This window comes from Saimiri boliviensis, chromosome 3, assembly GCF_048565385.1.
Source record: "Saimiri boliviensis isolate mSaiBol1 chromosome 3, mSaiBol1.pri, whole genome shotgun sequence".
NCBI lineage: Eukaryota > Metazoa > Chordata > Mammalia > Primates > Cebidae > Saimiri > Saimiri boliviensis.
Window position 1 is genome coordinate 147,133,609 of NC_133451.1, and position 26,877 is coordinate 147,160,485.

Consider the following 26,877-nt stretch of genomic DNA (forward strand, 5'->3'; position numbering starts at 1 on the left):
TGCAACCCTTAAATATAATTTGTAAAAGCTATGAGTGCATGTCAAGGATTTAAGTTAAGTAAACAAATATTTAGTGCATTTAGTTAATAGGGCACAATTTATTTATATTAAGGTATTCTGTATCCTTTGAACTTATATTTTTAATTGGCATTTTCCATTTTTAGTGTTTCAATTTATCTTAAACATTATTTTAAAAATAGATTCATGGAGCAAAGATGGCTTAAGTCAAAGTACAACTAGAAAGAAAATTATAGAAAGTCAAAATAATACAAAATTTATGAAAAGTAAAAGGACTCCTCTGGGACAAGTAAACCTGCCCATGAGAGGATTTCACAGAAGCAGGTGGAAAGGAGGAGCTTTACTCTAAGTACAACGTGGAATATCTAAAATTGGATATTATTCGGTCAAATAATGGAGCAACTCACGCCTAGTACCGAATACTCTGTCCAAACAGCCATTGAATATGTACCAAGATTTTTCCAACACAGGAGAGCACTCTCCAGTACATCAAGGTAATTTTTCCAAAACAAGTATGTGATAATGCTTTTCTGAATGAAATTATTAGATTTTGTTTTGAAACGGAATGAAAAGAAGAAAGCTACTAAGATATCATACAGAATCATATTCCATGTATAATCAACTTACAAATCAATGCACATGAGAGTTTTGCTGAGAAACAGAAAACTAGCTACAACATTTACAACCCAGATAGTGCTCTGGAAGAAATCAGCATTAGGTTTTGGCAGACCTCTTTAGCAAACTGCGCTGCTGGACTCTCCATAGTGTTCGAAGCCACAGTAATCCTTATCAGATGTTAACAGACACCTTGTACTAGAAAAGGATAATATCACTGAGAAACAGAATATAAATTGATATATAGTTGGTACATATATCAGAGAGAAAAGTTGCACTATATTTTATCTGTTTAACAATGAGAATTAATGCTACTTAAGTAAGTATATCCTTCGTAGTGATTATTCGATGAGCCCAGAAAATATGTGGTGGAATCAATACTGATAGCACCAGCTGGGTGTGCCATATAGATGGACACTGCTTCATAAACAAAAAGGGTGAATCTGAATACCAATCCACTTTCTGCTTATTTACCTAAAACTGGAATCCATGTGTGTTGATACTCACCACATCCCAGTGTGGCTTATTGCTGCCACAGGTTTCAATGTGCTGCCCTCACCTTCTCAGAACATGATACGGTGGGTATTTTTTATTTCTGCTTTTGAGAGCCCTCTATCATTAGAAACCATCACTTATCTTGAACCTGGATTCCCAGGTTCCACCCACAAAAGGTCTTCAAACGATCGGATTGTTTCTGATTAGCAAAGAGACTTTCTGATATAAGTTAACTATTTTCCCGGTTCTACAGTAATTTCTAAGTTATCATTTTTCCATACGTGATAATATTCAGTTTCCTCTGAACAGTTCACATTTATATAAAGAGGTCCTTTCTGAATATTAGGAGAGCCTCTCCACATTACAGAACAGTGATGTCAGAGGTGGCCATTTCTTCTCTCAACTAAGGTTCGATAGTGACAAAAAGCACTGTTGCACTTTGCCCCTTCATCATCTTACTCTCTTTTCCAGATATCTCTATTCTCTCTGCATCATTTTCACTGTCTATAAACTTTAAGGAGGAGGTCAAGCTATGCAAGGAGGGATTGACCTGCAAACAAGATGAGGAAGAAGGGGGCAGCTGAGTTAGGATATTAGCCTAGGCTATCCTGAGGTAAAATATTTAAAAATAATGCCAAGTTCTCAATGGCGGTATTCATCAGGGCCCAGACAGGAAATCAAGAAGACTAGGAATTTACATATTAAACAGGGTTTGGTGCAGTCACCAGGAGTTTAGCAATCAGCATTGTTAAACTAACCCAGAGTTGCTAAACTAACTCAGAGTTGCTTTTAACCCAGGTGCTAAAAGGACAAAGGTCAGAGGTGGTGTCACCAGAGGCCAAAAGTGGGGCTATACAGCTGGATCTAGGGCATTCATGAGGACTGTCTAGCAAAACCTGGGACTGTGATTGGAAAAGTTGCCCAGTGAGAGCCGGAGCCATAGAAAAAAAGACATAACCACTTCCAAGGGTCCATAAAAAACAGAAAGGTGGGGGCAGAACAGGCTGGCTTCTATCTTCCTCCTGCCCTTGACTCTCCCTCAGGCTCCTCATTGCCCAGACTTAAATATGAGTTAGAGGTGGCAAACAGCCTGGAAAATGAGATTTCCTGTGATAACGAGCAAGATGGGGAAAGGTACATAAAGAAATGAGAGCAAATCAGCAATTGATCAGCATCTTTGACCCCTGTGCTACTCAGTGTCTTTCGTTGCCTTTTACACATACGAGAGTAATTTCAGACAAATCCATATCTGGCTGTAGGGTCAGGATTTTGTGTTTTAACAAGCCCTTCTGGAGATTCTGCCTGCACAGTAAGATCTGGGAACCACTTGCTTGGATTTATCAGATGTGATAGAGTTACGTGTCAAATTTTAAATGTACGTTTTTGCATTGCATTACACTCTGGACGTGAGTCTAAAAGAAGATGAAATTGCCCAGAATGTTAAAACTGTTCATCTTTTATTTATCTGTTGTTTTAACAAATATCGATAGTTGAATGACCTAAGTGAAATGTATATGTAAAACAACTCAGCTGTAATGATGATTCTGCTCAATGTGAGATTACCTTGATTTGTAATATTAAGCTAAGTAAGTGTGTCTAAATTTCTTAACCAGAAAGAAAAATCTGAATATTACAGGGCTTTATCTGGTATTTTTAACAAATATGAAGACATAAGGGTTTAAAAATATAAGACGATATGAGGATTTTCTTAAATTAACACATGAATATCATTCCAGCAGCAACTATACCTTAGACTATTACATAGTAATAAAATTTACTTCTAGTAACTTTGTTTTATAAACATCTCAACTGTCATACCATGTAGACATTCCAATATACAAGTGAAAAATCCAGTCAGTCATCCAAATATTTTGCATATTTTATTTGGAAATATCAAGACGGGTGAGGAGTTCTTCACATATTGTCCATATTTGGCATTGCACGGATATATGAAAATGTGTGAAAGGGGTTGGCCATAGAAAGGAATATTATGTTATACTGCAGGACAAGCTTAAGTTTGAAAATGTCTCAAAAGGGGTAGATAAAACTGGAATTAAAATTTTTCACCACCCATTTTTTCATCTAAACTCATTCCAGTAAGTCTCTTATCCATGTAAGTAACTTCATGGAAACTGTTTCTGTCAAGAGCGTACATTGTTAAGCCCAGTGCTCAGTCATTTGCCCTCATCTTCCTGGATCTAGTAACAGATGTGGCATGGTTATTTATGCCTTCTTTTGTCACTTGGCTTCCAAGCCACCACCCTCTGTGAGTTCCCCTGCTCTACGGCTATTTCTTTTCCATCTCTATTCCTCATTATCTTTCCAATGTCTAATGTCGGAGTGACACAGGATTTAGTCCATGGATGTCTACTCAGCTCCCTAATTCAGCAGAGCCTAGTTGCTTTAAATACCAGCTATTAACTATCACTGTTCATATGTACATCTCCAGCCCATCTCTCTTTCCTGTACTCTTGTATTCTGCTTGATACCTTATTTTTTGCTCCTGATAAGCCCTTAAAAAGTTGTTCTTCCTACAGTCTTCCCCATCTACACTTATATCATTTTCAACCTCTTCATTGATATAAATTTCAATTTAGGGGGAAAAAGTAGCCACCTTTGAGTCTCTTCTTTCACATCCCCTTTCCAGTCCATCAGAAAGTCTTACCGGCTCCACTTCCAAAATATATGCCACCAGTTCTCACCACCTGCATTGCTACCACCCTGTGCAAAACCCTTCTTATCTCCTCTAGATATTGGCAACAACTTCCTCCTAGCGTCTTTGTTTCCTTTCTCACTTGTCACTCCGTCCACTCGTGCCCACTACATCCAAAGTGCCTATTTTAAAATCAAAGTCTCATTATGTGTCTCCTCAAACCCTTCCAATAACCCCCAATGTTGTTGGTTTTATTGTTGTTGTTTGTTTTCAGAATAAAAACCTACATTCTTACAATGGCCTCTATGGTGCCACATAGGCGACCCCTTTGATCTTTTGATTCCTCTCCACCTCTCTCTCACACTTACCTCACTTTGCTCCACACTGACCTCTTGCTGTTTCTTGGGACTTTTTAATGGCTCTTTGCTCTGTCTTAAATGCCTTCCCCCTTATAGGTTGCTCACTCACCTTCTCTAAGTCTTTGCCCAAATGTCACTTTTCTCAGTAAGGCCTTTCTTAACCACTGTCTTTAAAATTGCGATCTCCCACCCGCTGGAACCTTTCTTAGTTTTTCTCTGTAGCCTCTATTATCATGTAGCATGTAATATGTCATTTACATTATTCGGCAGTAGTCTCTTGCCAGAATGTAAGCACCAGGAGGACAGGTATCCTTGTCTATCTATTGACTTTATACGAAAAATACTGTAAACATTGTCTGGCACGTTGTTTCTATGCCATTAACATTTGCTGAATACTCGGTATAAGTTGGGTCATTTAGTTGGATGTTTTAAAGAATCAGAGAACAGCAGAAAGGTGTTGGATCTTGGAAATAATTTAACCAAGACAATGATAAGTAACAGTATTTCTATTAGTAATTGTTGAGTGATACAAGGATTAAATAGTGAAATTATTTTGGAATTCCCATTATCACAGTGAAAGTTCTGAGAAAGTCTGTAGGATGGCTGGCAAATTATTTTCGTAAAGAGCCAGAAAGTAAATATGGGCCATATGATCTTTGTCACAATCACTCAACTTGGCTACTATAGTGCAAAATAAGCCATAAACAATATGTAAATCAGGTTCAGTGCCATGGCTCATGCCTGTAATTCTGGCACTTTGGGGAGGCTGATGCGGTCGGATCACCTGAGGTCAGGAGATTGAGACCAGCCTGGCCAACAGGCGAAACCCTGTCTCTACTAAAAAATACAAAAAATTACCCAAGCATGGTGGCAGGTGCCTATAATCGCAGCTACTCAGGAGGCTGAGGAAGGATAATTGCTTGAACCAGGGAAGTGAAAGTTGCAGTGAGCAGAGATCATGCCATTGCACTTCAGCCCGGGCAACAAGAGTGAAACTCCGTCTCTAAATAAATAAACAAATAAATAGATAAATAAATGGGCATGGCTGAGTTTTGATAAAAATTTGTTTACAAAAACAAAAAAAATGTATGACCTGGATTTAGTCTGCAGGTGAGTTTGCTGATCCTAATCTATAGTGTCTAAATTAACTTTGTTTAAAACAGCCTTTTTTTTTTTTTTTTTTTTTTTCATTATGGGAACAAAAAAAAATTATCTGAAACCTCCATTTGCATTTTTCTAAGTAAGTGTTCCCCAGGGCATAGTTTAAGAAATACTGATTTAGTCCAACCCCATCGTTTGTTATGAGGAACTTGGTGTCCAGGATAGATTTTAGGTTCACATACCCTTTAGTAAGAGAACAGAGACTAAATTCCATGTTCTCTGACTCCCAGTCAAATGTTCTTTTAATTTATATGCTGCTGCCAACCATTGCTGCCTAATGGCTTCTGCACTCAATATAAGACTGTGATTTTTTAAATATTAGAATATTTCCAGCACCATGCTTTCATTTTCTATACATATATTTTTACGTAGTTGTAATTACAAATTTACTTTAAACTCATTGCAGAAGAAACTCCGAACTAGGCTTTTGAAGTTTTTAATGCTTTTTTAGCATTAAAAAGATTGAGAGAATTTTATCTACTATCTTTTGAAGCACTTCTGTTTCTTTTCAAAAGAAAAACTGAGACGAAATAATAACCAATTTTTATTTCCTCGATGCATGTTAAACCACAGACATAGACTTTATTTTTAATGTGAAGGTTTGTTACATAGTTATACATGTGCCATGGTGGTTTGCTGAAGCCACCATCCCGCCATCTACATTAGGTATTTCTCCTAGTGCTGTCTCTCTCATTACTCCTCCACTCCCCAACAGGCCCCAGTGTGTGATGTTCCCCTCCCTATGTCCATGTGTTCTCGTTGTTCAACTCCCACTTATGAGTGAGAACATGAGGTGTGTGGATTTCTGTTCTTGTGTTAGTTTGCTGAGAATGATGGTTTCCAGCTTCATCCATGTCCCTGCAAAGGATATGAACTCATCTTTTTTTTATGGCTGCATAGTATTACGTAGTGTATATATGCCACATTTTCTTTATCCAGTCTATCACTTTTTTTATCCAGTCTATCATTGCTATTGTGAACAGTGCTGCAATAAACATATGTGTGTATATGTCTTTATAATAGAATGATTTATAATCCTTGGGTATATACCCAGTTATGGGATTGCTGGGTCAAATGGAATTTCTATTTCTAGATCCTTGAGGAATTGCCACACTGTCTTCCACAATGGTTGAACTAATTTACACTCCCACCAACAGTGTAAAAGCATTCCTATTTCTCCACATCCTCTCCAGCATCTGTTGTTTCCTGACTTTTTAATAATCGCCATCCTAACTGGTATGAGATTGTATCTCAATGTGGTATTGACTTGCATTTCTCTAATGACCAGTGATGATGAGCTTTTTTTCATGTTTGTTGGCTGCATAAATGTCTTCCTTTGAGAAGTGTCTGTTCATATCCTTCACTTACTTTAAGTTTTTTGTAGATTCTGGATGTTAGGCCATTGCCAGATAGATAGATGGCAAAAATTTTTCCCATTCTGTAGGTTGCCTGTTTACCCTGATGATGCTTTCTTTTGCTGTGCAGAAGCCCTTTAGTTTAATTAGATTCCATTTGCCAATTTTGGCTTTTGTTGCTATTGCTTTTAGTGTTTTAGTCATGAAGTCTTTGCCCATGCCTATGTCCTGAATGGTATTGCCTAGGTTTTCTTCTAGGGTTTTTATGGCTTTAGATCTTATGTTTAAATCTTTAATCCATCTGGAGTTAATTTTTGTATAAGGTATAAGGAAGGGATACAGTTTCATCTTTCTGCATATGGCTAGCCAGTTTTCCCAACAGCATTTGTTAAATAGGGAATTCTTTCCCCATTGCTTGTTTTTGTTAGGTTTATCAAAGATAAGATGGTTGTAGATATGTGGCACTATTTGTAAGGCCTCTGTTCTGTTCCATTGGTCCATATATCTGTTTTGGTACCAGTACCATGCTGTTTTGATTACTGTAGCCTTGCAGCATAGCTTGAAATCAGGTAGTCTGTTGCCTTCAGATTTGTTTTTTTGTTTTTGTTTTTGTTTTCATTTTTGTTTGTTTTTGCTTAGGATTGAAACCACAGACATATACTTTTGATGTCCCATAAATTTTAGGCTAGATCAAATCGTAAAATACAAACATCACTACAAGTAACAAAGACACACATATGAAAAGGTCTGCGTGCTTGCCCAACCAGGCACTGATCTCTGCAATGTCTCTGTTACTTGGTTGTCCTCATTGAATTATAGTCAACAAATCTTTTAGCTAGCCTTACCCTGCTCTAGTACGTGTAGGTACAAACTTAGATTTCTTGCCTTTTAATCATCCTAATATTTTCTTCATTATTTCCTTTTCAATGGAACTCTCATCTTTTTTGAATGTCCAACTCTTGCATTTCACATTCTACTACTCATCAAAGATTGGCAAGCCTCCCAGTATACCAGTCTAGTAAGTCAGCACATAACGGCATGAAATCAAAAGACATAAATTCAATTGAAAGCTCACGTAAGTGAGTCACTTCGTGTTTTCAATGCCTGCATTTCATTGTCAGCCAAGTGAGGATAATTACTTTATATATACCTTGTACTTCAAAGTACATTCTACTATAATCTCATTGGGGGAAAAAAGTTAATAATAAAATCTCCACTGTCAGTTTCTCTGACTAAAAACTGTCACATATACTTATGAATATTAGAGAGATGCTAATGATAATTGTAATACACTTTGAGTTTTTCAACAGTTTTATTTCTCCTGTGTAATAAATAAGACAACTTATCAATCTAGTTAAATTTGACCATGAAGCTCTTTCAGTAGTTTGAACCAAACTTCTTCTCTTCTCTAATCAGTACCCTCTCTCCTTCTCTACCATTTCTATAATCTTTCATATCTATATTGACTTATTTCTTCATGAAATTACTGAGTCTCTGATAATATTTCAAAGAAAACATACTTTTTTTCTTTCTGAAATGCTTTCAGGAATAAGTGAGTTCCTAAAATCATCATTAGGATAAGTTATTTGGTCCCACAGTACAAAGTGAGATGGATACTGAAAATATTAAGACTTCACCCTTTTGAAAATAAATATCTGAATTTAACAAGAAGATAAATTCAGATATTTATTATAGTATGATATTCAATAAACAGATAATTAAAGGTGACTAACCTTCAATGAAACATCAAATGAAAGACAACTAACAATTTATTATTTTACTTTTTAGATCCAGTTTTCCCACTCTGTAATTCACTTAGCTGTTTGGCATAGCACTCTTCCAAACATTCACTCTTGATTTACCATCCTTCTCTTCCGCAGACCATAACTGTTAGACCTTTTGTTTTCAGTCAACTTTTTCTTCCATCTTCATTTTGTCATTCTCCCAATTCTGCATCACAGAATGTCACATAGAGTGAAACTCTCCTTAGAAGCTAAGTAAAGGTGAGAAACTGAAGTCTCAAGGATAAAGTTATCTTTATCAACTGGATCAGAAAATAAGTGTGAGCACCTTAATAGAGGAATACGTTTTGTTGCCATTGATAAACTGTAAATATATGAGTGTCCCGGATTACCAAATCAGAGACCACATCAAAAAAGAAGCCATATAAATAGAATAAATTGTGTAGGCTTCATATTCTTATTACCTCTTTCTTTCTCATTTTGGAGCCTTCCAATGCAGCTTTATTTCCATCATCTTCCTATATTTTACCTGATTTATACCTTTCCTAATACCTCAGAAATTATTAGTTTAATTTATTCTATATAGTAAGAAATATTCAAGACCTCATTCTTCCTTGCCTCCAGGGGCCTGAACAGGTAGGCCACATACTGTGACTATTGGAAGGATCCCCAATCTTCTCAACCATATCCCTTTTTCTCTTTCTTACAGTTTGTGATTTAATTCCTTCCACACTGTAGGCAAGAGGAGAGGCATAGAAACGACGAGCACTTCTTTTTTTAAAGAAGGGCTTGTTAATCCCAGCACTTTGGGAGGCCGAGGCGGGTGGATCACAAGGTCGAGAGTTCGAGACCATCCTGGTCGACATGGTGAAACCCCGTCTCTACTAAAAATACAAAAAATCAGCTGGGCATGGTGACGTGTGCCTGTAATCCCAGCTACTCAGGAGGCTGAGGCAGGGGAATTGCCTAAACCCAGGAGGCGGAGGTTGCGGTGAGCCGAGATCGCGCCATTGCACTCCAGCCTGGGTAACAAGAGCGAAACTCCGTCTCAAAAAAAAAAAAAAAAAAAAAAAAAAAAAAAAAAAAAGAAGGGCTTGTTATGTGTTGCCTCCCTGAGCTGCCATTTGACTTTGGTGTATTTCACTAGCAGTCTGTCTCTTGAATGGGCAGGGAGGTAAGGCACTGAAATCACCTCAAAAGCTGTGCTCCTTCTCTGCCTGCATTTTGATGAATTCATTCTTACTCTGGTTTTCAGACTTTTGTGTGGAGAATGGGCTCTCAATGGGCCTTTTATCGCTAGGGCTATTGCTGGGGTAAAATGCAGGGAATAGAAAGTTTGTCTAGGTGAAACAAAGGAGGTCATTCAGCTGCCTTTAGTGCCAGCACCGAGGCCACCTGAGTATGGGCAGAAGTGGTTGTCCATTCAGTTTAACCTGGCTCACAAGAAGACTGAAGCGGGGATTTGTGTGAAGCCTTTCGCACACTCCCACTCTCTCTCCCCTTCTGCTCTGTAGTCTGCACTTGAACTGTCTTGGGCATCTTGAGGACACTAGAGTTCAGAGTTGGAGAGCCATTTAACAAATCATCTTTAGATCTGTTGACATGACTTTAAATTTTTCGGAAATCAAATTATGAATGCTGTCTTTAAAAATATGTATAAACAGGAAATATATGCTACCATTATATTATTCTCCCTGCACACCACATTCCATGCTCACCAATGTACAATGTTGACTGAGGAAATTTAAAAGAATTTGTAATATATTGCTTTGAGTATAATTTAAAAATTACTTTTACAGTTTGTTTTTTTTTCTTTTGCTATGGGTGATGCAACCTTGAGATTTGGTTAAGACATGACACTGAAAGTGTGTAGGTCAAAAATTTTCAGCTCGGAGCTGGTTGGAATCTTGACATTTGATTTTTTTGGATTGCCTTCTTCATAAATTGAAAATTGGAAATGCAATTTAAATGAAGCTGATTTTAATGAAGTTTTCTCTTTTCTTATTTTTCAAGATTTTACAGCATCTGAAACAACATAATTTTCAGTTTTAAGATATCTCAATGGCTTTTACCTAATTGCATTTGTCTGCTTGCTAGTACAATTAACTATAATTATTTTAGCATTAATTGTAGAAGAGACTTAATGTTACAGAATACAGTACTCACCAGAGTGGGCAGTGAAAGCAGTGATTGCATGTTAATTTTTTTCATACTTAGAAGTACAGGCTCTTTAAGTTGTTTTTATTGTACTTATTCTGTTCTATTTATTTCCTGATAACAAGGTACCTCAAGTTTACTGTTAGAAAATCAGAATCCTTTACTTCTGCTGACAGATTCTGTGGGTTAGGCATCAGAAAGGGAAAGTGGAGATGGTTTCTCTCTGCTCCATGATATCCATGCCCTTCAGATGGAAGGAATAATGCCTGGGGGCTGACAACTGGAGGCATCTGGAGGTTTCTGTACTCAGCCTCTGGCACCTGGGCTAACTTGACTCAAAGGCTGGGCTCAGCTGTGACTGTTGACTTAAGCACCTACATAAGACCTTCCACGTGTCTTGGGTTTCTCCCAGCATAGAGGCTGAGTTCTTATAGAGAGCATCTCAAGATGAGGAGTATAGATGGCAAAGTTCCAAGAGAATTATCAGGCAGGAGATATAATCAATGAAAACCTGGCCACAGAACATTACTTCTGTCATACTTCATTAGTCAAGACAGTCACAAACCCACCCAGATTCAACTTGAGGAGACATCCGTTCCACCTCTCAACAAAAAGTTTCGAAGAATGTAGGACCATGTTTTATTTTATTTTATTTTATTATTTTTATTTTTTATTTTTAAGGACCATGTTTTAAAACCATCACTGCAGATGTGACTGATTTGCCGCCCTCCAAAAATACACTGACTTGTCCTTTCCTCATTCTAAATCAACAGTACATATTTGTACTATGGCTGGTCAATGGTTAAGATGCATATATAACAATTTACTTACTTTAGAATCCTTTTGATTGCAAGTGACAAAACTCTTAAACTGGTGTAAACAAATTAAGAAAACGTACTGATTAGCCTTACTGAAAATTCTAGCAGTAAGGTAGGCTTCAAGAGAGGGTTAGTTCAGTGACTCGGCAATATCAAACAATATCTCAGACTGGGTGTGGTGGCTCACTCCTGTAATCTCAGCACTTTGGCAGAGGCAGGTGGATCACCTGCGGTCAGCAGTTCGAGACCAACCTGGTCAACATGGTGAAACTCTGTCTCTACAAAAATACAAAAATTAGCCAGGCATGATGGCAGGTGGCTATAATCCCAGCTACTCAGGAGGCTGAGGTGGGAGAACCCCTTGAACAAGGGAGGCAGAGGTTGCAATAAGCCAAGATCAGGCCACTGCACTCCAGCCTGGGAGATAGAGACTCTATCTCAAAAACAAAACAAAACAAACAAACAAAAATGTATCTTTTGTATCTTATCATTAGGCTTCTCTTATCTCTTATCACGTTAACTTTATCCTACATCTGGTCCCCTCGTGGCTAAAAGACAGCTGTATGAGCTAACCCTATGCTTAACCAAAGGGCAAAGGAGAGGTTCCTTCTCTCTTCAGGAGCTTTGCTCAGCTGGAACAGCACAGGCCACTTGCATATCCTTAAAACAGTTGCTGAGATGAGAGTTTAGTGCCAACTGGTTTAGATTATATCCATTACTGAACTAGACTTGATTTCAAGGGGTATGGATCACACCAGCGGATCTCAGAGTGGGAGCATAGTGCATTCCATGTAAATTTTCTATCTGCCACTTAGTGGGAAATGAGTAGATTAGGGGCTGGGAAGGCAGCCATAATTTCTGATTCATCTTGGAACACTTTCTGGCAACATAGTTATTTGGCCATAAGAAAATGAAGCTATTTGACATCATAGCATCACAGTTCAGTGAGCAAAAAGGCCATGGCCCCATTCCAGTTTACTTATTAATACTCTGCCTGTGATTCAGGTCAATGTCATATTCAGAGCTCTTCTTATTGAAGAAACCTATTTGACCTAACAAGGAGACAATAGATCCTAAAACCTGACTCTCAGCTTGATTATTCTGTTCCATTGGGGAGGTGGGAGAACAGTCACGGGGTTTGTGAATGTTTGTAACTGAGGTATGTGCCTGCATGTGTGTGAGGAGAGTCTTTCTTACTTTGGATACATTCTGACTGTTATCTGAAAAATTAGGCTTCCCATCTGAGGCTATGAACAATTTTTTAAGTGCTGCTAGTATCTTCTGTTTTTCAGAGGTAACACAGAATTTAATAATGTAAATTCTTCTGCCAAGATTTTATTAATTGTTTTCCACTACTAGTCAATGATGCACGACAGGACTATTGTCCTCATTTTGCCATTGAGGAAATAGAGACAGAAGGTCAAGCAACTTGCCCAAGACTACACATCAGAGCAGCGGTAGAGTTGGCATTAGAAATCATTTTTCTGGAATCTTGGCTTAGTGCTGTTTTTGAAAAGTAACTATAAAAGTTTCAAACAAACAAAAAGAATAAATCATAAATAGCACAGATTTGGGAACCCATTACTCAACTTTGGAATTTTGTGAGAAATAAGTGTTTACAGATAGAGAGAAAGCTCCCTTGGTATCTCTCCAGGTTACCACGCTTAACCATCTCCTCCGCTGACAACATGAGTACCCTGAATTTGATGGTTTACATCCTTATACACGTTTTACTCTATATTTATGTATCCATAAAAATATGTTACTGTATTTAACTGTATTATTGCTGTTATCTTGTAGGAATCTTCTTATAATTTGCACTTTTTTGCTCAACATCGTTTTTGTGATATATCGATGTTGACACATACAGCATTTTTGTATTTTTACTTATATAATATTACTTTGCATGAATGTTATGTGAATAGGAAAATTGTAATGCTTTTCTGCTATTCAAAATTATAAGCAATAATGCAATAAATATCTTTGTAACTTTTACCTCTGATTTCTTAAACTCTATTTGAAAAAAAAAAGAATACTGTCATGGAGATATGCATAGAGACTTAATTGCCCTGTCTAAATTTTGTTTTAGAATAATTCAGGAGTGAGTAGAAAAAGTAAGACTGTTTGGCTATATTTACAATTGAGGAGACACAGTCCAAATCTAAAACCAATTCACGTTCTATGTACACCACAATTTTCAGTTGATACATCAGGATCTATCATTACATCTTGAAATCTCACCTATTAACAAACTGGCTATTACTAATGATACAGCTTTCCTGAACCAGACCTGAATTTCTGAGGTCTGCAGAATTTTTATTGGGTTTAAAAAAAAAAAAAAAAAACTGGCAGAAACCAATGTATTAGGTTAACAGAGATGTGCTCTAAATACAGCAAGTTTTGTCACTATAGAAATAGAAATAGTGCCCTAAAAATGTAAAAATATACATCAAAATAGCTTTTCTTGTAAGAAGCACATCCTGGGAGAAGGAGTGAAATTTCCATTGACTTTATGCGTGTCTATTCTAAAGCACTCTCTTTATGAGGTGGAAATGGGCAAAGAATGGCCAGGTGCTTGATTTACATTTAAAATCTTTATCGTCTGTTTAAAATGGCTTATTAAAACATTTCCATGTCTACAATGAAAGGAGATTATTTTGATAAATCATGTTCTGTTCTGGAGTCCCAGCATTCTGAAGAATTTGGTCTATTGTGTTGATATCAGAGCTGGTTTTAGTACTACCAATGGTAAAAATATCAGCAGAGATTTGGGAGAAATTCCTGGTAAACTAGTTAAGAGACAAAGTTTTAGCCTTGACTCCTCCTCTGACTATGAACTAAAAAAGTCACTTCGGCCCCCAGACACTTTGACATGGAGCTGCCCTAAGTCAGTGCTTTGTAATTTTTTTATGTTCATCCTATGAAATGATAAATAAATTTGGTGTGTTGAAACTAAAACTTTTCAAAAATTAGGGAAAAGAAAAAAATATTTTGGGTGCAATGTATACACTAAGGGTAAATACTATAATATTTTTGTTACAGATGGGTGTATGTGTATGACTGCTGTGAGATATTATGTAAAGTAAGCATATTTTTCTTTTTTCGTACATTGAGGTATTTTTGATAATTAAGGATTATGTATGCCTAAGATATACAATTTGATGATGTAATATGCATATACATTGTTAAATAATTACCATAGTCAAACTAATTACTATACCATCACCTCAGAGATGGTTATCAATTTCATTGTGTATGTTTGTGTGTGTGGTGAGAACATTTACAATCTACACTGTTAGCAAATTTCAAATACATTAACGAAGTATTGTTAATTGTAGTTGTATTGTTATGCATCAGCTCTCCAGAACACGTGTGATGTCTTCATCTTGTATTAAAAAAAAACCTTTCCATTCTGTATTGCTTTCAAAAAGGTTTGAAAGTCATTTGTAGAAGCCTGACTTCAGAAAGAAGCTCAGGGGTTTTCCAGAAGGGGTTAAGCCCCTGTTTAAAACACCAGTTGCCTGCATTTTCTAGGACGAAGGCCTGATTCCCCAGCATAGCAGAACAGGATTATCCTTCATAAACATTGCCCCAGGACTGTACACTCCAAGGACACTGTGAACTACACACTCCGTTTCTACAGTACTGTCTCATGCCTTGCATCTTTGCTATTTTCCCCTCAGACTCAAAGGCTCTTAGTAGACATGAAGCCTTATCTTTGCTAGATGCTCTCCCACCCCCACCTATTCTTGTAGAATTGTCCAATGCTTCCCTTGCTTCACAAATCTTTACTGAGTTATGTCATAGCCTGCAGCATACTTTCCTGCACTTAATAATAGTTTCAATATCCATCCTACCCTACTAGACTATGGACATTTTGAAGTCAGGTCTTTATATCATAAGAATTTAGGTTCTTCAGAATATAATGAACTGTTTTATTGTGATGCCAAAAGAAAACAAAAAAGAATTTAAGTACTTTTATTTTCTCATGCATATTCTTTGTTCCTCATTGCTCTTAAAATCACTGTATTATTTTAAAACAATACTTGTTCATTTAAAATGATATGAAAAGGTAGTTGAAACATTACACTAAGCTGCGTAGCCTAAAGATGGCCACTGTTAACATCTAAACTAATGTTTCACTTTGCCTATATACATATGCCAAGAGAAACCAACATATATACAGGCATGCATGTGCACAACACATATACATGTTACATAAATAAATTCATTCATTTATCTGACCAGTTCTTCTTTTCAGCAATGTCAAGGACACTTTCTATGTCACTGATATACCTTCACATAATTTTTAATGGCTGCTTATAATTCTAATTTATGGCTTCTCCTGGGTTTGTTTTGGTTGCCATTTATCAACATTAAAAGCAGTGATGGTGGACTTAACTTCTTATTTCTTGCATACCATGACTATAAATTAAAAAGCAGCATTATTGTCCATACCTTCTTTGATCAGCCACCAGTCCTGGGCTGATTTTATAACTCCCTTCAAGGCATTCCATATTTGGCTTCCCTCCCTTTCTCTTGAGGCTATTTTGGGTTGTGTCCCGTTAAAATTCCAGTATATCAGAGAACCTTCTACCTTGCAATGTGATGTCGTCACTCAGACTTTCTCTTTAGTATGAGAATCATCTGTACTTAAATAGTAAAGATTTGACTTTTGACAATTTTCCCTTTTAGAAACAAATTCAGTGGAATCATGCATATATTTTATATGAGTATTCTGAATCTCACTTTCCTAAACCAGAGTATATACCTGAATTGTACCCAACCTATCTCTATTTTGTGGTCATAAAATCCAAGGTGAGATATGATTATTTTCAATGGAAATCCACACTTTACCAACCACTTCTGCGCTTAGATATAGATCGTTTGTATAGTTCATTGGGATACTTCCTCTATTCTCTGGAGCTAAAGTCACAAACTAAAACTATTCAGATACATTATTTTTCTACTGCACCATCGGGTACAAATTTGAACAAGTACGAAGCCTCATTACTACTAAAATTCAATTATGTCAGTTTTTGTGAACTAGTAAGGAATATGTCATCTGTTTCTTCAATGAAACTTGGTAATGTAGGTGTAGTCCATCGTATTTTCTTCTGTTTTTAGCCTCAGTTAAAGCTCTCAGAAATTTCTCTCTCAATTTATGGATTCAACAGTAGAGTGTATTTTCATACTTTACAGTACTAACCCAACCATTCACTTAGAAAATTGTTTTGTTTGTATCACTGTAATCTTGAATCCCATCTCACCAAATCTTGGGGACATTTGTGTCATAATGTGCATTGCATCCGGTTTCCATATAAAGTGTATGCCATTTATTATGCTTTAGTTATTAGTATGTAGAAATCTGAGAAAGCAATTATCTCATACTGTTTAACTGTAGTCTCATGTTTTTCTTCTTTCCATGTCATATCTGTGCTTCTTTATAGCAGTCATTCTCAAGCAGGATGTATTTTTCTGTCAGGAGACATTGGCAGTGTCTGAAGGCAGTTTCTACTGTACCTTGGGAAAGCTGCTACTGGCATGTGAATGGCAGAGGTCAAGGATGCTATGAAACATCCTTTAATGCACAGCATGCTGTTCTTCCCAGCAAAATACTACCTGATTTAAGAAGCTAATAGTGCTGAGTTCAAGGAAACTTGCTTTGTAGCAACTGACTTCATGTATTTTATTTGAACTTTCAGATTTCTCCCACCCCTGAGATGTTCAATTTAACATAATCTCTTGATTCAGAATAGGTACTCAATGGCAAAAAAAAAAAAAAAAAAAAAAAAAAAAAAAAAAAAAAAAAAAGGAAAGTTATGTCTCTTGACTTCTGTGTCTTGAGCTTTTGTTAAAGTGAGACAGAAGCCATCATCTTTGTCCAAAATGCTGGTAAAATAGTACTATAGGACCACTTAATATTACCATAGTTATACAGAATAGAGAATGAGAGGCTTAAGCGTATTAGTAAGTAAAGAATAAAATCAGAGAAATTACAGAGTATGGTTATCCTCAGATACTCTGCTTCAAATGATATGTGCTGTTATAAAAATTGTGTTTGAGGCTGGGTGCAGTGGCTTCCGCCTGTAATTCCAGCACTTCAGGAGGCCAAGGCAGGCAGGTTGTTTGAGCTCAGGAATTTGAGACCAGAACATGGGTGACATGACCAAACATTGTCTCTACAAAAAATAACAAAAAGTAGCTGGGCATGGTGATGGGCTCCTGTAATCCCAGCTACTCTGGGCACTGGGGTGGGAGGATCACTTGAGCCTGAGAGATTGAGCTGGGCGCAGTCAGCCAAGATTGGGTGCTGCTGGCACTCTAGCCTGGGTGGCCGACAAGACTCTGTCTTTAAAAAAAGGTTGTGTTTGCAAATAAATGTATTGAAAAAACTCCATGGGCAGCTTAATGTGAACACTGTTTCATTTTATTTTTCTCCTTCGTTTTGTTTTTCCACTTCAGACATTTCGCATTTTCAGGAACAAAATGATTTAAAAGGATTACTAGAAAATCTCCATCAAAATATCCAATCCAAAAAAAGAAAGAATGTAGAAATTATGTGGCTGGCTGCAACGGTAAGCATTCTCATGTCAAATCTGATTTCCTGCCATATGTTAACCAGCAAATATCATCAGTTTTCCGTTGTACAAGGTCCATCCTCTGCACTTTGGGTTACCAGATGTCATCTTCTGTTATTCTGTGCATTAGGCATTTTCAGTCTTGTTGATCATTGTGTCCATAGACTAGAACATAAGATGGTAGGAAATGCACTCAAGAAAGAATCTCGCTCATTTGCTATTCTTGCCAACCCTGATGTGTTCGCCACTCTGAGGAAGTATCTGTGAGTTTCTTGATGTGGCATGTCGCAGTGCCCATTGCCCCTATCACCTAGGATTTTGAACTGCTGCTTTAGAGACACATGGTTTCAACAGAATGTGGTTATCAGATGTCTGATTCACAGCTTTAATAAGGCTCCTGGACATATTTTTCAGTTAATGAGCTTATAAATGTGTTTGTTAATTTGATATTGGCATAGAATTCATTACTGATGGATTGCTCTTGGGGTAATGAACTATATTTTGTATAGCTCTTTCTCATTTAATGGTATCCTTAGGGTAAAAGATCTGCCTGTGTTCTCACCCCAGGTTTCTACAACAATTAGAGAGAAATGCCTGTATTTTTAAAGCTCTTATCTGGTAACCATTGAGTCATAGTTAACATGAAATTTATGACTGTTAAACAATCAGACCCAAACACCCTTTCATTAGGAATGCATCCTTCCATCAGGAAAGGTACATGTTAAAAATCTTAATGATAAATGCCACGTTTGCAATTTCTGCAGTGTTACTCTGATCATTTGGAGCTCAGGTTGACCATGTTTCTAGCATACTCTATTCATTCTCCATCCGTAGCATTTAAAACAAAAAAAATTTCCCTACTGCCAATGCTTCAATTATAATTCAATATTACTTACTTTCTTCTGAGAAAAAAGAGTGGATGATTTACCATGAGCCCATATGAAATAATTAACCAAAAGCAAGGCAGAGTAAACCTTCTTTAGTTTCCCTTCATGCCTTCTTGGAGCCCCAGGGTAAAACATCAAAGGTAACAATATGAAATGCTGCTTTCAGGCAGCTCATTTATACTAGTCCCATTTAGCACCATTACCCTACTACATGAAAGCTGTTTTTAATAGTACGGCTGCTGTTTGTATCTTCAAAGACCATTATGGTTGTTATTCTAAATCAATTTTCACAATGGTAGGTCATAAATTGTGTTTTCTATTTTACTAAAAACATGATAGCATAAAGATAATTTGATATTCATGCCATCTGATGATTTACAAATTTACAAATATGTCATTATGTATAAATTGTGAAGTTATGTAAATAGATAAATTAAGGGTACACACATGTAAACATGAATGTATATTTTCTCTTAGTACATGCATTTTCCCATTTTAATGTATGAAAAATTTTTACTATAAATCCCACACATTTCTAAAATAGTTTTTTGAAATGTGTATACTGAACAAATATGATTTTCTCAATTTACCACTGAATGAATGATTGGTAGCATTTCTGTTGTGTCATGCCTCAGTTTTAATATTCTATTTGTAAATCATGGACTTTAATGATACTATTAAAATAAAAAATACATAAATTACTTTTGATATTTTCCAAAAATATTGTGTTAATATTTCTGTTATTTTATTTTCCTCTTTTTTAAAAAAAATCTATTTAATGAAATAATGCTTTAGTTAATATTTCACATTCTAATTAAAAAATATAAAGTTATTTTATCTTCTTTAAATAGTAAAAGTGAGGATTTAAAGAGGACAAATGACAATCAAATGTGCTAAATTAATGGTTCAGGTACTGCAGAAATATAGAAATCAAGGCCTACTCTGTATACTCTGATGGAACTGCCCTTACCTCCACTAGACTTTAAATTTAGAACATTAAATATTCTAAGTAGGACATGTTTATATAATAGTAACAATAAATTTTAAAGAATATTAATTCAATTTAAAAATCATATCTCATAAATAGTCACCATGGTCTATTTTATTATTATGAATATAGTCAGGAATTTTTAAAAATGAAATACTGTTTATTTGTAAGGATTAGAATTTTTTAGATGTAAAAAGATTAGATGGTGAAATCATGCTCTCACATTTTTCTAGTCACTTCTACTGGAAATAGAAATACCAAAGTTCTTAATTGATAGGGATGTATAAATTCAAGTTTAAGTATCAAAATCACAATTAAAACATAATAAATTCTAGATTAGCTGTATTATTTTACCTTTTCTTAAAAGCAGACAATTTTTAAAGATTCCTTGATGACAGAAAATAAAGACTTTTCTTATATCACATTAGATCTATTTTAAATGCACACTGATTAGCATTGTAATGCCTGTTGATTATTGGTATCTCATATTAGAACCCTACCATGGAATAGAAGAGAAAGGAATGGAATGATTTCCCTATTAGCCATAAGGCAGTGAGACAGGAGAGTATTGCTACTCAGTGATTTGTCTCTGATTTAAGTTAGAGTAACAGAAAGAAAGAACCAGAGAGGAAAACAGAACATAACAGATGTTAAAAGATTTGATCCTTGAACTTAAATAGAGCTCTATTTGCATCCTGGTTCTGCTCTGTTATATACAAGTTACTTAACCTACCTAAACCTCTGTTTCCTCATCTGTAATATGAAAATAATTATACCTTCCTCTAGAATGAAGTTTATTTATTTTTAATTTGGGAGGTTTTTTTTTTTTTTTTTTTTTTTTTTTTTTTTTTTTTTTTTTTGAGACAGGGTCTCACTCTGTTGCCCAGGCTGCAGTACAGTGGCACGATCACAGGCTCAAGTAATCCTCCCACCTCTGACTCCCAAGTAGCTGTGACTACAGGCATACATCACCACGCCCAGCTAATTTTTTGTATTATTATTATTATTAATAGAGAGAAGCTTTCGTTATGTTGCCCCGGCTGGTCTCCTGAACTCAAAAGATCCACCTGCCTGGGTCTCCCAAAGTGTTAGGATTACGGCCATGAGCCACTGCACCAGGCCCTTGTGAAGTTTATTAAAAAGAGCAAATGTATATGAGATTTCTTAGTGTTGTACCCTAGTGCACAGCCTATGTGCAATAAATAAATTGATGAGCAGTTCCCTTGTCTGCTGTGAGGCACCATGCGGATGTTTAAAATCTCATAACATAAAACCAAGACTAGCAAATATTTCTTAAATGTAAAATAAGAGACTACTAGCTATTTAAGATTCAAATCAACTGTTTGATCCAGGGAATAGAGTTTTGTTTTGTTTTTCCTCTTTACAATGAAGGCATTGTGTCTGAGCTGGGATTAGTTTAGCATTATTATCCACTGCAGACCAAGTACCTCCTTGAGTAGTGTGCTGTGTCCTTTGCTGGATATTTCACATCTTATATGGCTTCAACAGTCCCACACTTCATGTACAAAGAGCTAAATAATTTAGGCCCATTGTGTTGGCTTTTGAAATGAAAAGGTAATGCTTTTATATTCGATGAGACTGATTGAACCAATCGACTCGCATAAATTAAAACAAACTCAGATTTATATTTGATGTATTTAGAGTAGAAGTGTTTGGAGGAGGCCAACGCTTTACAGTATTACAAATGAACAATATAGGTTTGTTTTTACATGTGTGTTACAGATTTGCCGCAAACTAAATGGTATTCGTTTCACCTGTTGTAAAAGTGCCAAAGACAGGACATCGATGTCAGTGACACTTGAACAGTGCTCCATCTTGAGAGATGAGCACCAGCTGCACAAGGACTTCTTCATCCGAGCACTGGATTGCATGAGAAGGTATCTCACATGGTTTTTTTCAAGTTTTATTCTTTTAAGGTCATTTTGCATTGTTTTTATTTTTATTTTTCAAAATCCATATTTTACTGGAGGACTAAATATTTCATAACCACACTGTATTTTCATGGCTTATAGCTTATGACATGAGAGACAGATAATTTTCTCTATCTGTATAATAATTTTTTCTCTATCTATGTTCCCTCTACCCATTTTAGGCTACTTTTCTAAACTTTTTGTTGTAGAAAATGTGGCTGTGAACACATTTGATAAAATGCATGATTATATATATTATATATTTCATTAGCTCATTAGCTCAAATTAAAGGGCCTCCAAAACTTCACATGTAACACTATAAGAGCAAATGTTCTTGACACATAAATATTTATGAGTACTTGCAATGTAAAACAAACTCATTATCTAAACAAAAGCTTTCAAAATTACAACTCATAGGTGATATTTCCATGACCCACAGAGTCTCTGGGTCAGTAACCTCCTTTCTAAAATTATTTTCAAATCACTTATCATAAAGATGGGATGGCACTGATACTTTAAAATAGAGAACTAACATGGTTACTCTGCCGACATTTAAAATGCTGTGCCCGAAGTCATGTTTCTTCAGATTCATTTTCACAGTAATTAAATCTAAACTCTAAGCCATAATGGGAAGGAAAAAGTGCTTCATTCACAATGTCTATCAGCAAGGACACACGTTAATTAAAAAGTTAAGCAAAATCGTCTCTTTGCTGTAAAGTCTAGCTCAGAAACACACTAGGAAGCATGAGACAGGCTCTGGGTTCCCAGAAAGGAATGTCCTGTGATTCGCTGGAGAGAGCTGCTTCTTATCTAGCCTGCCGTTAGCTTCCAGTTTTCTTTTAACTGCTGCAGTCTCATTGGAGACATTGGTGTTTGCTTGTGCTTGTTCTATGCCTGTATGTTTTCTCACTAACAAGGGATTTCTTAAGTCCTTTATTTTATCCCATTTCATGTCTCTTGGCATTTTCATTGTTCAGTGGAGCTCTATCATAATTTTTTGATAAATGTGTGAGGATGTCTTAGAGGCCTGACATGAACATCTCAGCCATATAAAACACGTTTAGTTATAAAAACTTCTTTCAAAAATAATATCTCAGCACTAACAGGTAAAATACAGAGTCCAAGTATGAAATCTTCAAATGTGCAGAAAAAGAACAAAAATGTCACTGTAGATGGAACAAAGATGCTTGATGAGGAACACAGGAATGCGTGCTATTATAGACCAGAAACACCATGGGACTAAGCTGATTTAACTAAAATACTTTCTGGAAAATGAAATTGGTTCCTGTTTATTTAAGATAGAAGAGAGGACCCTTAAATTAGAAAGAAAATAATTCAAGCAGGTAAATAAAGGCTATATCTATACTACATATGTTATACTATAGAACAAATTTTGGTATTGCCTGTGATCGATATTATATATGCAATACATTTGCTCTTATATAGCATTTGTGATGATTCATTTTCGTGTTTTTAAGGTAACACACTAGAAATTTTATCTAAAAACCCTAAAGGCTTAACTTCAAATCCCTACTATTCTGGTGATATTCTTCCTCTTTTGGCTTTGTGGGTGTATGAGGACTGTGCCAGAGTGTGAGGGTTGGTCTGTGTTTGCGTATATGTATGCCCATATTGAAGGAAAATAAGATATGTTCTTTCCTTTAATAACTGCCTTCATTTCCCTCTGGGTATTTTGCCTTACAGCACAGGCCCATAGGTTTCCAAGCTCTGGCAACACAGCAGAGTAGATAAGAGCATGAGGCTTGGGAGTCAGCTAATTTCAATCCAGACTGTAAACAGTACACTGCCCTTAGGCAAGTTAGTCTCTCATTGCCTCTTAGTGCCTTAGGGCAAGTTAGTCAACCTGCTGCTACTACCTCTCAGTTTCCTCATCTTATAAAACAGACATGATAATAGCAGCTCCATTTTAGTAACCTTTTGAGGATTAAATAAATCAATACATGTAAAGGAATTAGGACAATGTTTGGCACATGGTAATCAATGTTTGTTGACAAAATAAATAAATAAATATCAAGGGCTGTGATATTAATACTCTTGATTTTCCATGTGCAGAATAATCTAGCTAATTATGATCCTTGTAGTTTTATGTTTGTGAATATTTTATGACATAAGCTTGGACTGCAACAGCATATATTAAAGTGTCCTGGCAACCTTTGTAAATAAGGTTTCAAATGCAGTATCTTCCCTATTTAAGAAAATCAGGTCTTTAAATAGCACTTTAAAAATATGCAAGTGTTTGCAAATGCTGTGTTAATTATTGAAGCATTACATTCCCTGAATAGGTTATTTTATAAACATTTTTGATGCAAATGTATATTATGTATCTAGAATTAATCATAGTATTTAAGATAAAGAAGTCACCTTAGAAATTTCTTATAAACATTTTTATACATATAAATCTTATAAATTTCTTGCCCCATGTGCAACAGTGGTTCGTGAATAAATATTTCTCAAGTTACTGCTTAATGTTACCAGGGGTCCCATATTGATTACTACTCAAGTTATTAGGGTCCCAAAATTCTGGGTTCTGACAGTATTTTGCAGTTTTAGTTTTTTGAGAGGGAGCAGATTTGCCTTAGTCCTCGCTCTGCCATCTGGCAAGTCCCAGCCTTCAAACAGTGGTTTTTAAATGAACATCAGAACCACCTCTGGAACTTTTAAAAAATGCTTACATTTGATTGGTGTGTTAAAAGGTGGAAGGATGGGAAGGGAGTGGGTGCAATGTACGCTATTCAGGTTATGTTTACACTGAAAGCCCAGACTTCAGCACTCTACTTCCATGTAACAAAGATGCACCTGACCCCCAAATCGATCTTAAAATGTATATCAAGATCTAATTTAAGTTATCATCATCAGGGGTTCAGTTTTATAGTTAAAAACAACATGTCCTATATTAAAACAAAATACATATGTTTGGACCCCACATGGATTATAATTGAGAAAATCTGAGGTGGGTCCAGGGTTTTAAGAACTTTACACATATTCTGGAAACAACCTTGGATTTTTAAAAATCAGTGTTTTAAAGGAATTTGATTTGTATGTTTTTGAACTTATTGCAACTTTTAATTTTATTTAATATCAGTTGTAGTTTATTTTACCTTTGAATTATTCTGATCTGTTTCCAGGCTATTATCTCTGGATTTCTTAAAAATTTACCAAGGTTTCTTTATTATAAAAATTCAAGGGAAAAAAAAAAGTTCAACAAGGTTATTATATACTCTTTATCATTTATTTTTTCTTATCTGTACTTTTTTAATCATATTGTGCTTATTTCTGTAGCAATTTCAAATTATTTATGATGAGCAAAGGTTTATAAATGAAATTGAATAAATAAAGCTCCATTTGGCTCTTATTTAGAAATTCACCCACCAGAAACAACTTTCTGAAGGTAGAGATTTTTATTTTCCTTTGTTCACTACTATATTTCCAGTACCTAGAACAGTGCCCGATGAAAGTATAATTTTTTCCCCAATAAATATACAACAAAGGAATACTTTAATGACACGGGTTTCTAAAATTTTAGGTCCTATGTATTTGGCGGCTTTGTGCATACATAGGCATTTAAGTTAAGCATATGAAATTGTCACTTGATTGTGACATACTAATAGCACAAGTTGCAGAATATGAAAGCAAAAGTCATGGAGAGGTTATCCTGATTCAAAAACAAACAGGCAATAAACAAACCACTTCAGCTCACCACCTGAATTCACCCTTTGTACAATTGTCAAAAAGTTCAGACTTCCTTTTTTCCACATATCCAGTATTACTTTCAGCTGCATGCTTCTGACAGGGCCTTCGGGTACCATCTGTTTGATGAAATGGCTTAAATACCACTTCAGACTAGAAAATTAACACAAGGTTTCTGGGTGATCTGACTCTCTAAGATTTTCCTAGTGGTTGCCTATATTGTTAAGACCGAAACAATGATTCTGTTTTTTTCTTAATACTTCAAATTCTGGGGTTCATGTGTAGAACGTGCAAGTTGGTTACACAGATATACATGCCATGGTGGTTTGTTGCACCCATCAACCCATCATCTACATTAGTTTTTTTTTTTTTCCTAATGCAATCCCTTCCCTAGCTCCCAACCCCCCAACAGGCACAATGTGTGAGGTACCTCCCTGTGTCCATGTATTCTCATTTTTCAACTCCCACTAATGAGTGAGAACATAGCAGTGTTTGGTTTTCTGTTCTTGTGTTAGTTTGCTGAGAATTATGGTTTCCAGCTTCATCCATGTCCCTGAAAAGGACATGAACTCATCATTTTTTATGGCTGCATAGTATTCCACGGTGTATATGTGCCACATTTTCTTTATCTAGTCTATCATTGATGGGCATTTGGGTTGGTTCCAAGTCTTTGTTCTTGTGAACACTGCCACAATAAACATATGTGTGCATGTGTCTTTATAGTAGAATGATTTATAATCCTTTGTATATTCCCCAGTAATGGGATTGCTGGGTTAAATGGTGTTTCTAGTTCCAGATTCTTGAGAAATCACCACACTGTCTTCCACAATGGTTGAACTGATGTACATTCTCATCAACAGTGTAAAAGCATTCCTATTTTTCTGCATCCTCTCCAGCATCTTTTGTCTCCTGACTTTTTAATGATTGTCATTCTAACTGGTGTGAGATGGTATCTCAATGTTGTTTTGATTTGCATTTCTCTAACGACTCGTGATAATGAGCTTTTTTTCATATGTTTGTAGGCTGCATAAATGTCTTCTTCTGAGAAGTGTCTGTTCATATCCTCTGCCCACTTTTTGATTTTTTTTTTCTTGTAAATTTGTTTAAGTCATAGATTCTGGATATTAGCCATTTGTCAGATGGATAGATTGAAACAATTGTCTCCCATTTTGTAGGTTGCCTGTTCACTCTGATGATAGTTTCTTTTGCTGTTCAGGAGCTCTTATGTTTAATTAGATTCCATTTGTCTATTTTGGCTTTTGTTGCCATTGTTTTTGGTGTTTTAGTCATGAAGTCTTTGCCCATGCCTATGTCCCAAATGGTGTTGCCTAGGTTTACTTCTAGGGTTTTTATGGTTTTAGATCTTACATTTAAGTTTTTAATCCATCTCGAGTTAATTTTTATATACG

At 35.9% G+C, this 26,877-nt stretch overlaps 1 protein-coding gene across 11 annotated transcripts in view; it reads left to right on the forward strand.

The window, feature by feature from the left end:
• The window catches only part of INPP4B (inositol polyphosphate-4-phosphatase type II B), an 871,737-nt gene that overhangs the window by 783,868 nt on the left and 60,992 nt on the right, over positions 1-26,877 (forward strand). For all 11 annotated transcript variants that reach the window (XM_074396868.1, XM_074396869.1, XM_074396867.1 and 8 more), the window contains 2 exons: positions 17,839-17,951; positions 21,573-21,727. In XM_074396868.1, the coding sequence (XP_074252969.1) occupies positions 17,839-17,951; positions 21,573-21,727 (268 nt within the window). The remainder of the gene's footprint in view (positions 1-17,838; positions 17,952-21,572; positions 21,728-26,877) is intronic.